The sequence below is a fragment of the Typopeltis vanoorti genome, chromosome 15 (genome assembly GCF_054136105.1).
Source record: "Typopeltis vanoorti isolate ZY-2024b chromosome 15, IOZ_Tvanoo_1.0, whole genome shotgun sequence".
Taxonomy (NCBI): Eukaryota; Metazoa; Arthropoda; class Arachnida; order Uropygi; family Thelyphonidae; genus Typopeltis; species Typopeltis vanoorti.
In genome coordinates this window covers 23057361-23072348 of record NC_143563.1, presented here as the reverse complement: position 1 = coordinate 23072348, position 14988 = coordinate 23057361, and the positions used below count along the sequence as shown (strand labels likewise).

At 34.7% G+C, this 14988-nt stretch overlaps 1 protein-coding gene across 4 annotated transcripts in view; it reads left to right on the top strand.

The window, feature by feature from the left end:
• LOC150098495 (alpha-tubulin N-acetyltransferase 1-like) overlaps positions 1–14988 on the top strand; it is a 139970-nt gene that overhangs the window by 102901 nt on the left and 22081 nt on the right. For all 4 annotated transcript variants that reach the window (XM_090405129.1, XM_090405128.1, XM_090405130.1 and 1 more), the window contains 2 exons: positions 1946–2031; positions 2224–2378. In XM_090405129.1, the coding sequence (XP_090261255.1) occupies positions 1946–2031; positions 2224–2378 (241 nt within the window). The remainder of the gene's footprint in view (positions 1–1945; positions 2032–2223; positions 2379–14988) is intronic.

The following is a 14988-nucleotide window of genomic DNA, read 5'->3' as shown; positions in this document are numbered from 1 at the left end:
TACCAAATCCTTTCTTCATGCGTTTTCTTCAACTTGACATTGTCAGCATCCAGGAATGCATCAGTAGAACTAATCTCAGGTGGTATGGTCACTTAAACAGAATGGGTGAGGAAAGATTAGCAAAACAAGTGTTCTCTGCCAGGTTGACAGAAAAACGACCCAGAGGAAGACCAAAATGTAGGTGGATTGATACGGTACAAAGTGCCTTAGAGGATAGAAATATAAGATCTGATAATGTTGGAATCTTGACAAATAACAGATTGATTTGGAGGAAAATTGTAAATAGGAAGTTAGTAATGATGTATATTTTTCATGTAGTACTATCATATCCTGTACACCCCTTAAAGATACATGGCAGGAATTTGATGATGATAATCTTTTATATATACGTTAAAACAACCCTACACATGAGAGGTTGCAAAACCTACAATGCATTAGTACCATATGGACAAATGGTTGTGAAGGACCTGTTATGGTTTGAACTGAAAATTGTATTCCTTAAGTGAAACTCTGTGAAGAAGATTCTTCCAAGACACAGAGGAAATGAAAGTGGAGAATGAGAAGTTGGCATATTATGTTCAGAAATTGACAGTGAATGGATGTTGACTAGCAGTTGCTTGTGTGTATGTATGTATGTGCTTGAGCGAAAAGTGGGAAGAGTAGCAGCTATTCAGCAGAAAATCTGTATTTCCAGGTTTTCAATGTTTGTATAGTGGCAATTCTTTCTCCCCTATATCTTAAGAAAATATCCTTCTTTCAATTAAATAATTATGCACATAACAACTATAAGTATCTAAATTTAATGAAATAACTTAATATTTTTAATTACTACTGTTAATTATTAAATAGTTGCTTGGAAATTGCTGTGTCAGCATTATACTAGTGAATCGTTGGAACTCCTGGTTAAAAAATACCGTATTTACTTGAATATAACTCGCCCTTGCATATATCTCACACCCCTGATTTTACTTTATGAAAAAAAAATTAAAGTTTCATATTTAAAACTTTGAGAAATAGACAGTGAATGTTGTTATTGCAGTTTCAAATATTTTGGAATTCAGTTGAGGAGAATCAGCATTTCAACTCAACAGTCATTGGTATGCCTTTGTCATTCAGTCACAGAATCTTTTGTTAATACCCCACCAATCATATGTATAGAGACGGAAGCAACCAATTAAGCGAGTAAGAAACTGTTCTCGGAAGTAGGAGATTCTTGGTAAGTCATACCCATTTTCAGTTTTTTAAAAAATCATTGTGATCTTATGATTCCAAAATGATAAAAGCACAAGCAATGATGAAACTGCTTGTTTTAATTTAATTACGGAAGCATTGTCGCTAAAGATTAAAATATATTCCATGATGAAGGTGAGTGGATGATTGCATAAATAATGTTGATAAATAAAATTTAAATGCATTCATTTTATAAATAATGTGAACAATTATAATGAATATTGAGGATTTAAATATAAATGCCAATTTAATTTTTTCCTGAAAAACTTTTCTTCCTTTCCAGTAATAGGCCTAGTGGCCTGTTATAGTCTCTTCCCATCTTTTCAATGGCCATCCTCTATTCCTTTTCCCTTGAGGTTGATATCTCTGTCTCTGGGGTGTCTTCTTCACTCTTTCTTTCTGAATGTTGTTTTCATCTCTCTATAAAGGTCGATGTAGTCTAAAACAGATATCACCTCAAGTTCCTTTAGGAGAATATATATTATTCTTTATTGGAAGTTTAATATGAGAGAATATATATATATATATATATATATATATATATATATATATAAAAATAATTGCCACTAATTGCATATCAAAAATCAGCTATTCACTAATAAATAAATTATTTAATTTTTTTATTAAATTAATTAACATAAATATGTTAGCCCAAATAATATCTGTCAAAGTCTGTTATGATAAAAATACATCAAAGATTTTTTTTTTTTTTCAGATAACTTCACTCAAGGAAGTCCCAGTTCCTATGAATTTGATGCAAGTGAGGGAAAGAAGCAGATCATTAAGTACTGCAGCAGGAAGGTTAGCCTAGTATTATTGCTTAAACATACTTAGTAACTAATTTCTAAAAATAAATAAAAAACAAGAAGCTTGCACTTTTGGTACTTTTTTGAATTACTTTGCAATATGTCAATCTTAGGTTTTGATTTCAGTGAAAATTTGCAATGTTGATATAATGTTCAATGACTAAAAATCTCCTTATATATATTTTAGGTGTCTTCAGTGGTCTGATCATTTACCTCCTAAGGAAAAATCTCATTATACCCATTGTAGTCAGTCATCCTCTCCTTTAATAAACAGGAAAAGTTCTTGTTTGAGAGAATCCAGAAAAAGGGAACCTTCACCAGTCAATGGAATGAAGGAAATGTGTAAGTGAATTAATATTTCTATATTTTGATGCATAATTTTTAAGTTTTTTGTACATTTGTTTCAGGAAATTCTGTTTGATAGTTGTGTTTGCCTGAAGAATCTTATGATCCAATTATGTTTTGTAATTGATAGTCCTGTAAGTTATTGCCCAAGTTTAATTAAATTTTATTACTCACAGAACTTATAAAAAATTTAGAGAATAAATTATCAAAAAGGTTATCTAATCTTTATAATCAACTTTCAAACAGACTGATATAGCATCTCAAAATAACAGTTTTAACAGTTTATTCACATCACATATACAAGATATACATATTATACTATTCAACTTGTATAATTCAACGTACAATATTTCACAATACAATTCAATGTACAGTACAGTATTATAGAATAAAAATTCAAGTATTATTATCATATTCTATTGATACTAACACTTATTATTGGCTATTATTTTATTATAGTTAATAAAAAGTTTTCTCATATACAAGTAGAGTATAATATATTTCGAATAGTTTCGTAGTGTATAATAAGTTACTGATTTTAGTGATAATGTAAGTTAGTTTATGCATTTATGTGTAACCAAGGGCCGTAGCCATACTGGTTACTAGAGAAGTAATTAGCTCAAAAACAGTCACTGAGAGTTCAGGGACCACATCTGTGAGGGCTACCTTCTGGTTATAATGATGTACATGTTAATATATTAATACCTAATTTAATGAACTAATTAGTATATCAGTACCTTAAGTGGTTATGATATATGAGTCATAATGATCTCTTATACTATACGTTTAAAGTAAATGTCAACGTTGTGAGGTAATTTCTCAATCTTTTTCTGAATGTATATTCTGAGGTTATAGATTTAATTTCATTTGGAAGTTTATTATAGCTGCTTGTCACTAGGTACTCGAAGGATTTATGAAAAATTTCTTTGTTTGCTTTGAGTACTATCAGCATGTTTCAACCACAGCATAATCCATAATCTACATTATATACCAAGAAACTTTCAGTGTTTCTTTTTACATATAACAGACAACCATAAAGATATAGTTTCTGAAGTGGTAGAATATTATGAACAACATACAGATCATTGGTTGAACGTGCGAAGTCGGTAACAGTTATGACTCTAATTATTCTGTTTTGTATTATTAATGGAATCAGATTATTATAATAGTCTCCGCCCCAACAGGTAATGCCATATTGCAGTGAGGAATTTACCCAGGAATAGTATAAACATCTTAAGAATGCTGCATTTACAAATTTTTTAACGTAATATATTCTGTTAATTATGAACCTGAATTTATTTGTTAAGAAAGTGGTATGGGAGTTCCACTTCAAATTGCTATTGATATAGAGGCCCAAATACCTGACGGATTTTATTTTTTTGATTAAGCTACATTTACAATTTAGAATGTCACTACATTTCCTTTCATGCCATTTTATAGTTATATCGTGGTCTAACTTGTCTGTTAATGTGAAGTATGTATATTTCGTTTTATCTGTATTAATGTTAATCCCATTGTTGCTAAACCACATACTTAGTTTTAATATATCGGAGTGTTTTTAATATATTGGAGTGTTTGTAGAGCTCCTGATAAGATAAGTGTTATTTTAAGTTATCATTGACAAATTTACTTGAATATTATGTAGTTTTTTTGCTTCGCCAGTGTGTCTGTGTGTTTCTTCAATGTGTCTGTTTGTGTGTTTTTGGTGTTTCAATTATTAATTGGATAAAATACGATAGAAGTGAGTATGGCTCCCATAAGAAGGAAAATGTGGCTAGTAATAATGGTTCGCCATCTTTATTCAATAACTGTAATATAAAGGAGATTATTCAGTGTACTACCTGTGAAATGTACGCTTTTCGGAGTGCGGTTGGAGTATGGTTAGATGATAATAAAGGAGTGAATGTGTGTAGAAAATGTAAGGAAAATGAGGAATTAAAGTGTGTTTCAGGTCGTGAGTGTGATATTTTTGTCAAACTTCAGAATGAAGAAAATAGTGATATGACAAAAAATGGCAAGGTTGTACTAGAGAACTATGAGGGCGTGAATGTAGAAAGTGTGAATGATGGTATTAATAAAGAGCAAATTAATGGTTTAACAGAAAATAAAAAAGATGAGATAGATGCAATGAGTGAGATCGCGTTTTTGAGCAGAGCGATACAAAGAGCAAAGCAGCAGAGCGTATGAACAAAAGTCTACTGAGTGTACCAGCCAATAATAAAAAGTATGATAGGAAAAATAAGAGTATGAATGTGAACATAAACAAAATGAAGGAGAGAGTGCTGTATGGAGATTCGTTAGTACGAGGTGTGTTAGTAGAGGATTTGACAAAATCGTACCAACCTGGTGCAACCATCAAGGACATAACTGAGTCTATTAGTGAGCAAAAGGAAAGGGTGAAAGAAATGATTGTTGTGACAGGTACAAATGATTTGAAAGGAGATAAAATGGAAATGATAAAGGACCTGAATGAATTGTTTGAGGTAGCAAAAGAAAAGAGTGAGAGAGTTAGGATGATTAGTCTTTTCCCGCGGTATGACAGTGAAGTGTTTAAAAGGAGGACCATAATTGCAAATGACTTTATGCGTGGGTTATGTATGACGAGTGGTGTGGAATTTGTGGATGTGTGGAGTGAGTTCGATGGGCGAAAGGATATATATAAAATGGATGGCTTGCATTTGAATAGATTCGGTGTAAGGAGACTTGAAAAAATGTTGTTGAATGAAGTGAATGTGCAGAATCAGGGAAACTAGATTTATTAAGGGGGAGAGGGAGTAGATATGCAGACCTTAGGGAGGCAGTTGAGTGCATGAATGAGTATAATATGCCCGAGCGAATAAGGACAACAAATCAGAATGGGATAGTTAGTATAAGGCATCAAGGTAGGGATGGGGGCTAATCGGGGTCTGAAATTCATGTACACTAATGCTAGGAGTATTAGAAACAAGAAGGAAGAATTTTTGGCCGTGATTGGCACTTCCAGACCTAGGTCTGAAATTCATGTACACTAATGCTAGGAGTATTAGGAACAAGAAGGAAGATTTTTTGGCCACGATTGGCACTTCCAGACCACAGGTTATTGGCAATAGTGAAATATGGCTGACTGTAGATGATATAGCTCAGGGGTCGCCAAAGTCATTTGCCCATCGACCCGTTCAAGTGTGTCTTGGCTTTTTATCGACCCCCTATATTTTACTATTACGTAATTATAATAGGACAAGCAAAAAAAGACGCTTATGTGAGTTTTTAGATTGTTTATTTTATAGTTACAGTGTTTATTGTATGTATAATATAGTATATATTATTATATTACTATTACTACTACTATTACTATCACTAGTAATATCACTGGTATTACTAGTGATATTAATAAACTACTGGTATTAATATCACTGGTATTACTACCAGCGCTCTTCAACATAGAGAAGTTTAGTTCGCGAATGAATAACGATTGAATTATAATATGTATGTTGATGAATTTTAGAACATCAACGCTCACTTGTATGTCGATGCGCAAAAATGAGACTGGGATCGAATACTTGTAAGTATCAGTAAATAAGAACCACGCACGTGTTGCAGTCTTGCTCCCACTGAGCCGGCAGGAACCACCAACATCCGTTTATTGGTAAATACGTCATTTTGGCCTACTTGATTGGACTTAGTAACTATTTTCATGATCTTACTCCATCTTACAGGTCCTATTCATGAATTGTAAGATTGAGGTACTGATCAAACGATTCACTCTTAATTGTGTTGTCATTACCTCCATGTCTTTTGTCATGGAGGTAATCCAAGTTAACCGAATTAAATATTACCCATACAATGATGTCTTATATTTTTCATCGACCTCTGAGCCCGAATCGACCCCTAACAATGTCATATCGACCACTGATATAGCTAGTGGGATTGGATGTGATAGGTATAGTGTGTTCAGGAATGACAAGGAGAATAAAATGGGGGGAGGAGTATTGTTGATGATAGCTGATGAGCTGCAGCCAAGGAGAATAGGAGTTGAATTGCAGGATAGAGAAAAGAGCACATTTGAGGCCATTTGGTGTGAGATTGTGGCTAGCAAAACAAAATATACAATTGGGTGCTGCTATAGACCAGGTGATGGAAAAGATTGTGGAGATAGTATGCACAAGCAAATAGAAGAAATTAGTGGAAGAAGGGTAATTATTATGGGAGGTTTCAACTATGGTCACATTGATTGGAGTGAGGAGAGGACACATGGGAGGAAGGAATTGGATTTTATGCGGTTATTAAGGGATAACTATCTGCGACAGCATGTAATGGAAAATACTAGGGTTCAGAGAGTGCTTGACCTAGTAATTGCATCTGAGGATTTGGTAGTAACAAATATGACCACATTACCACCAATTGGTGAGAGTGATCATAGGGTCTTGACTTGGGAGGTAGCTAAAGGTGTGGAATTTACAATTAAGACAGGGTACATGTGGAATTATCGAGCTTGGTAAGTATGACAAGCTTAGGAGTTTGATTGGTTCAGTGCCATGGCATGTACAACTGAAAGGGCTAGAAGTCAATAGTGCATGGGAGGCAGTTAAGAAGTGATTGCATGAAGCAATGGCTGACTGTATACCTAGAGTCCGAATAATAAATCAAGTAAGGATTAAATGGATGAATAACACCATTAACATTGAGCTGCAAAAAAAAGAAACAACTATAGAGGGAATTTAAGGAGAAAGGTGACCGGCAGGCACATGAATGGTATAAAGCGCAGGCCGGAAGGGTAACGAGTGTGGTAAGAAAAGCAAAAAAGGATTACGAAAGAACATTGGCCATGCAGGCTAAAGAGAATCCTAAACAGTTTTTTCGATATGTTGCAACTAAAAGAAAAAATGTATATGGCAGAATGATTTTAAAGAATGCCGATGGTAGAGAGGTAACTGAATCAGTTGATATATTTGAGTTACTGAGTGAGCACTTTGCAAGAATATATATCATGCAGGTGGTGTTGACATTGCAGAAATGAATGAACCAATAGATTATACGGGAATTCTGGTGAATGAAGTGGAGGTGAGTAGTCTGTTGCATAACCTCGATGTCAATACATCTGTGGGATTGGATGGTATACCATCTCGTGTCATACGTGAAGCGGCTAAAGAATTGTCAGTACCCTTGACCATTTTGTTTAATTTGAGTCTCGGGTCTGGATTAGTCCCAAGGGTGGACAGGGGAAAATAGTTCCACTGCATAAAGGAAGTTCCAAGACTGCTGTTGTAAATTACCGACCAATTAGCATATCAGGAATCGTTGTCAAGGTCTTGGAGAAATTAGTCGAGAAAAGAATAGAGGATTGGATAGATGAAAGTGGGATATTGTTTGGGGGACAACATGGTTTTGTGAAGGGTAGATCATGCCTCAATAACTTGCTCACATTCTATAACACAGTGACGGCTGAACTGGATAAGGGTTAACGGGTTTACAGTGATTCTACTGGACCTTGCTAAAGCCTTTGATAGGATACCACGTGGAATTCTAATAAGTAAACTGCAGCATATGAGAATGGATATAGGGTTGGGAGATGGATAGGTGGGTGGTTGATGGAGAGATATCAGAGAGTAGTTTATTCAGGAGTAGAGTCCAAAAGATGGCCTGTGACTAGTGGTGTGCCGCAGAGTTCTGTTCTTGGACCACTACTGTTTAATTTGTTCATTAACGATATAGGAAAGGATCTGAGAGGAACTGTGCATCTGTTTGTGGATGATGCAAAGTTAGGTAGAGCAATAGTGAATGCTTATGATGTCAAAATTTTGCAGGATGATTTGGATAGTTTGGACGACTGGGCTATAGAGAATGGATGTCAGTTTAATGTGGCAAAGTGTAAGGTTATGCATTTTGGGGTGAAAAGAATAGCAGCAGTATATCACATTGGTGGAACCGTACTTCCGGAGATTGATGAGTCCACTAGGAGGGATGGTGGAAGAACAGAGGAACCCTCACATGAATAAATAAATAAATTGCATATTGCATCTCTTTTAACAGTCACTTTTAATAGACCATAAAAATTGTGGTAAACCTTCTTTTCTCCTTTTTTTTTGTCACAGAAACTTTTTAAATATTGGAAACCATTATCATTCTTATTTAAAGAGTTAATGAAATTTTACATAAAACAGTTTAATGTGAAGCCTAGCAAGTTTTTCTTAATAAGGGAAAGATGTTACACTAAACTCTGGTTGACCTCATATGTATTTTTATCTCAGTCTATTCCACTTATCTAAAAAGCAATAGTACTTTGTGAAGCCTAGGTACACTCATTAATAAGCATAACTAGTAATTAGTTTACGGAATTAACAACACATATAAAGTATATTAATTAAAGGTAACTTTAATGAATAACTTCTATATTTCGGCAATGTCACAAACAGGCAGAACACCAAGACTACATCTGGTTTCACCAGTACAGCCGCTTTGGGCTGGCAGACCATGCCTTGGATACCCACCATAAAATTCGTTGGAAGAAAACAAAAATAATTCATCGCAGCAAGTTTAAATACGAAAGATTATTCAAAGAATCTTCAACAGCTCTAAAAAACGTTCCTAACCTCAACAAATTTGGGTGCATGAAACTGCCCCAAATTTGGGAGACTTTCATTATGAGAACTTCATCCCAACTGCCAAGACTACCAAATTAGCCCACAAGAGGGCAACATTAGGACTTTAGGAACAATATTAGTTTCTTGCTTTCTTCCTCATTTGCTTTGTGTTAGTTCCTGAGTGCACATACCATATTTTTATGTTCCTGAAGATGGCAATGTGACATTGCTGAAATATAGAAGTTATTCATTAAAGTTACCTTTAATTAATATACTTTATATGCGTTGTTAATTCCGTAAACTAATTACCAGTTATGTCTAACCAACGTATAAGTCTTACTACCAGAATCCTTAATAAGCACTTTCAGGTCCTATTTGATCTGAAATGGATGACATTTTTATGTGACTCCCATGCATGAAGATTTGTAAGAGAGTTTATACATTAGAACCTTTGGGGGGGGGGGCAAGATTTTTTACTTTTTTTTTCATTTATTTATTTTATACATAATCCAAAATCCTGCTCTAGAGGCTAAATAAAAAGCTTTTAACATGATGAAATTTCACTTTGAAGACATTAGTAAACATCTATGCCCATGAGATTTAAACCCGTGGCTTGTTGGTTTGAAACCAAGCACTTGACCCATTTGACCAGCTAAATCAACTTGTGATAGTAGAATAGTATATTTCAAAACTATAAACAAATAGCATTCATCAGATCATGTTTTGCTCTGAACAATATTTGAGTATTATATTGCATGTGTCGATATTGCAGAAAAGTTGAATGTTTATTACACACAAGTAGCAATCATATGTATGCTCTCTATGCTCCCTCCATACTACTGGAATGGCAAATAGCACCGACATATGTGTATCCTTTAACCATCCTCTTAGATATTATGTGCACCTGATACAGCACATATTGGAGAACCTGGGTCTAGTCCTGATCTCCCATTTTTATTTGCTAAAAACATTGGATGCTTGTTTCCCAAATATATGAATGTCACTTTGCCGTGTAACTTGTTATCTGTCCTTTATATAGCAACAAAAAGGACCAGACACTAGTTGCAAGAAAGCAAATAATAAATCACATGGGTGCAAAACTGTACATAGTATCTCAGAGTGGTCTATGAACATCTTCTCTCTCTCTCTCTTTTTCCATATTAGTGTGATCAGCAGCTGAACACTATCTCCTTGGACAGTCACGGCTGCACGTGACATGATATGATGGCATAATCCTTATGCATCTGCACATTAGTGTTTAACTGCATGTAACCTAGTGTACTACTAACTTCAGTTGAATTTTTGTAAGTTTTATGTTCAACACATGTATTTATGTTAACATCACTGCTTTTTTGACTAAAGGCAGATTTCAGTGTTATACAATATAATTGTGTAAGTATGGTGATATGATATGATATGCAGAGTAGATTTGATAAGATCAAAGAGTAATTGGAAAAGCTCAATAAATTTCTATTATCATTAAGAAACTTCCAGGGAGTTTAGGGATTCATTGAGGGGAAACCACATATCAGGCTCACCAGCTGTCATACCTTTTCTTGAATTCATTCACACTACCTGCACTCATCCCCCCCCCCCCCAAAAAAAAATCACGATTTCTACCTCTTCTTAAGCCATCAAAACCTACCCATCCACTACTCAGAAACCTGGCATTTGCAAGATCATCTGTACCTGTGGGATGTGTTATATAGAATGGATAGGCAGGTTAGGAGAGATATACATGTCTGAGCATCTCAAGGATGCGAAGAAAAAAAGAAAACTCAAATCAGGATTGGCATCACCTACAATAGAATCCACACATGAAGTATGTCAGCAGACTGAAATGATGCACATAGATTACAATTTCTACTCCAAAGCATTCAAAGACTCATCTGAAATGATAAAACATCCACAACAATTCATCAAGAAGCAAGTGGAAGCCAGTGGCATACTTAATGCCACCAACCATCAAGTGTCTACATATCACATACATGCATTCCATTAATCTCTTTTTTTTTAGAAATATTTACATTGTGCTCTTTACCTGCTTTTCACTTAATTTTTTTATTCACTACTACTGATCATGTGAAACATAGTTAAACTAGTTCAGTGTCTAATAAATTTTTTTTGCTGTTAAGTTGTACATATGGTCAAATACCAGTTATAAAATTCATCATCATCATCATCATCAAATTCCTGCCATGTACCCTCAAGGGGTGTACAGGATATGATAGTACTACATGAAAAATTTACATCATTACTAACTTCCTATCTACAATTTTCCTCCAAATCACTCTATTACCTGTCAAAACTCCAACATTATCAGATCTTATATTTCTATAATCTAAGGCAGCGCTTCCCAAACTGTGGGCCGCGGCCCCCTTGGGGGCCGTAGGTTTTGTTGAGGGGGCCGTGAAATAATGAAAACAAATTTAAAATGTTTTAAGACTAAGTAGATTTTTTTTATTTTAAAAGAAACGTATTTAACTTTTATTATTTATTATTTGTTATTTTTTATATTTTAATGGAAAAATTCACACATTGGTGTTGGTTCACAAACTTTGCTTTCTGCGTATTTCGGCGCTTAATGAATATTAGTAAATATTGCTTATTCATATGTTTCATTTCAAAGCAGTGGTTAATGGTATTTACTTCGAATGCTCTACAAGGAAGCTCCAAATCTTCCTGTCCCTTTCATCATGTGTTCGTAATCAGGCATTATTGATATTGACTTTATATACATATCAAAACTCGTTTTATATTATCACTGTCATCCGAGCTAGTTTTCTGTTACCAATAAAAGTTTCGCATATACTTCTCACATGAAAAAAGCTTACACAAGTTCATGTGGGGAGATAGTAACTCGCTTGCAGTGGTAAACAACACCCCTCCCTAACAGCTACTATACTGCAGAGGCAATAAAAACAAGTACTTTTATTATGCCAGTGAATAAGGTATGAGCAGTCTGTGTAATATATTTCTCAACAAATAGTGCAATTAGAGACAACTGGGATAAAAACACACTCATTAATGAATCACATGTCCCCTCATACAGAAACTATGCTGTATATATAGACTGAAACAAAACCATATGTTGCATGGGCAAACACAGTATATAACTAAAAACTATTGTTATTAATTAGATGTGTGCGAGTTCAATTTCCCAAGGCAGCAATAAAATTCAACCGAACGTGTTAAAATTCGTAAAAGTGTTAAAACTAAGTAATATATATACATAATGAATGTTATGGCAGTCTCACATATGGAATTCGGTTGAAGAAAGTTAGCATTTCAACTCAATTGTCAGCTATGCTTTTATCTTTCGGTTGTGCGATCTTTTGTTAATACAGCACCAATCATATGCACGTTTTAATAACCTGCCTTTGCTGTCTGTTTTGCGTTAGGCTTAATTACCCTAAAGGGAGAAAAATCACAAAAAATAAAAATATTCCTGGTTCGGGGATTCCCTTATTCAGGTAATAATCACCAATTTCATGTTATCAGTCTGTGGTGTACCAGTATCGGTATGTGGTGATATTATTTGATCTATTCTACATTAAAAAATTTAACCCTGAGATGAATAAGTGGCTGATAAAAAATTAAAAAAAACCCTGCGAACATTCAGAAGAAGCAGAAACAGACTCAAAAAAAAAAAAAAAAAAAAAAAACAGTATTTAATATTTTACCAGAACAGCCTGCATCGTCCTCAGAACCAAACGGTAAGAGGCAAAAAATGGAATATATGCATTTGATTTTTGCAATATTCGCTGTGTATGTTTTGTATTGAATATAAATACAATAAATATTATAATAATATATCTCTCTATTACGATTTTTTTTTAGGGGGGGGGCGTGAAATATTTTAATTTTTGCAAAGGGGGCCCTGACATCCAGAAGTTTGGGAAGCACTGATCTAAGGCACTTTATGCGGTATCAATCCACCTATATTTTGGTCTTCCTCTGGGTCGTTTTCCTGCCACCCTGGCAGAGAATACTTGTTTTGCTAATCTTTACCTGCCCATTCTGTATAAGTGACCATACCACCTGAGATTAGCTCTGCTAACGCATTCCTGGATGCTGACAATGTCAAGTTCTTTCCTAATATTCTCATTTTTAATATGATATTGCCATTGATGCCATCTGTTCACGCCTCTAATCTTTCTCATAACTCTCATATCTGCGGTCTCTAGTCTTTGGTCAAGTGTTTTACTTCTGACCTAGCTCTCAGATCCATAAGTTAAAACTGGTTTGAACACTGTCTTGTATACAGCTAATTTAGTATTCTGGCTAATTTCTCTCTTTTTCCATATGAATTTATTCAATTGACTTCCTACCATACCAGCTTTGTTAATTCTGTTGTCTATTTCCATATTTAATTTACCATCTTCACTAAAAATCATGCCTAAGTAGGTGAAATGTTTTACTTGTTCCACAGGTTCTCCGTTCACAATGCAGTTGACATTTTCAACGATTCTGCCAATTTTCATTGTCTTTGTCTTTTTATTGCTGACCTTCATACCATATCTATTACAACAGTTATTCAATTTAGTCAGAGAATCTTGCAGACTTGTAGCAGATATATTTAGAAGTATAATATCGTCTACATAAAGCAAAGAGCTGACATTAACATCTCCAATTTTGATATCATGTTTAATACCACTTTCCTTCATAATGCGATCCATATAGATAATGAATAACAGAGGGGATAATGTACATCCTTGTCTCACACCGATTTAACATTAAACCATCTTCCTGTACTTCCTTCAATTCTAACTGCTGACTTGCAACTCAAATAAAGACTAAGTATTGCTTGATATAATGCCCCATTGACACCATATAACTGTAGCGTATTGAATAGCTTCTCTCTTGGCATCTTGTCATATGCCTTTTCCAAATCGACAAAACTTAAAAACAGATCTTTGTTATATTCTCATGATTTCTCCACTATTTGTCGTAAAGTGAAGATCTGATCCTGACAACCTCTATTTGACCTGAATCCAGCTTGCTCTTCACCAAGCTTTTCTTCCACAATTCTTCTCAACCGTTTCTCAAGTATACTTGCATATCTCTTACCAGGAACACTCACTAGGGATATACCTCTGTAATCTCACATTCAGTTTTATTTCCCTTTTTATATATAGGTACTATGAGAGCTCTACTCCAATCATTGGGAATTCATCCCTCTGTCCAGGCATTCTGAACTATGCCGTTCAGCCGCTGTAAGACTTTTATACCACCATACTTCAGCATTTCTGGTCGAATATCATCCACTCCTACTGCCTTTCCACATTTTAAGCCTTTGATGGCTTTTTCTACTTCAAGTATGGATATGTATTCCTGACTGCATGCCTGGTCAGTGTTTTTTATCACTGTGCTGTCATCACTGCTTCTTTCATTTAGCAGTTTTTCAAAGTAATTACTTCATACTTCAAGGATATCTTTTTCTCCCGTTTTTCATGTCACCTTTATCTTCTCTAACTCCTTTTACAGTACTCTTTCCTCCATTTCTAAGCTTCTTCGACAACCTCCAGAATATTTTGCCACCTTCTTGATATTTATTTTCTATGTTCTTGCCAAAGTCCTCCCATGACTTTTGTTTAGCTAGTTTTACACACTGTTTAGCTTTCTTACATTTGTCTCTGTATTCTTTAAGAGCACAAGCTGATTTATTTGCCAGGAACTTTTGATATGCTTTCTTCTTTTCCTTCACTGCCTCTTTAACTTCCTGTGTTCACCATGGAGTTCTAAATTTTCTATCCTTGCAGACAACTTCACCACATGCCTCTCTAGCTGAATCATCCAGGGTTTTCTTCAAGGCTTGCCACTGAATCTCCAAGGTTTGGTTCCTGTTCTCAAATTCTTTCATTTTTCCTTCAATAATCTTTGTGTATTTTAGTCTACAGTTCACATCTGAGAGCTGCTCAACTTTGATTCGCTTTAAAACTTTCTTACATGTTATTCTTTTCAATATGAAATTCAATTTTATCCTGCTCAAGACTAAATAGTGATCACTTCCAATTTCAAATCCTCTGTACACTCTGGTGTCCTGC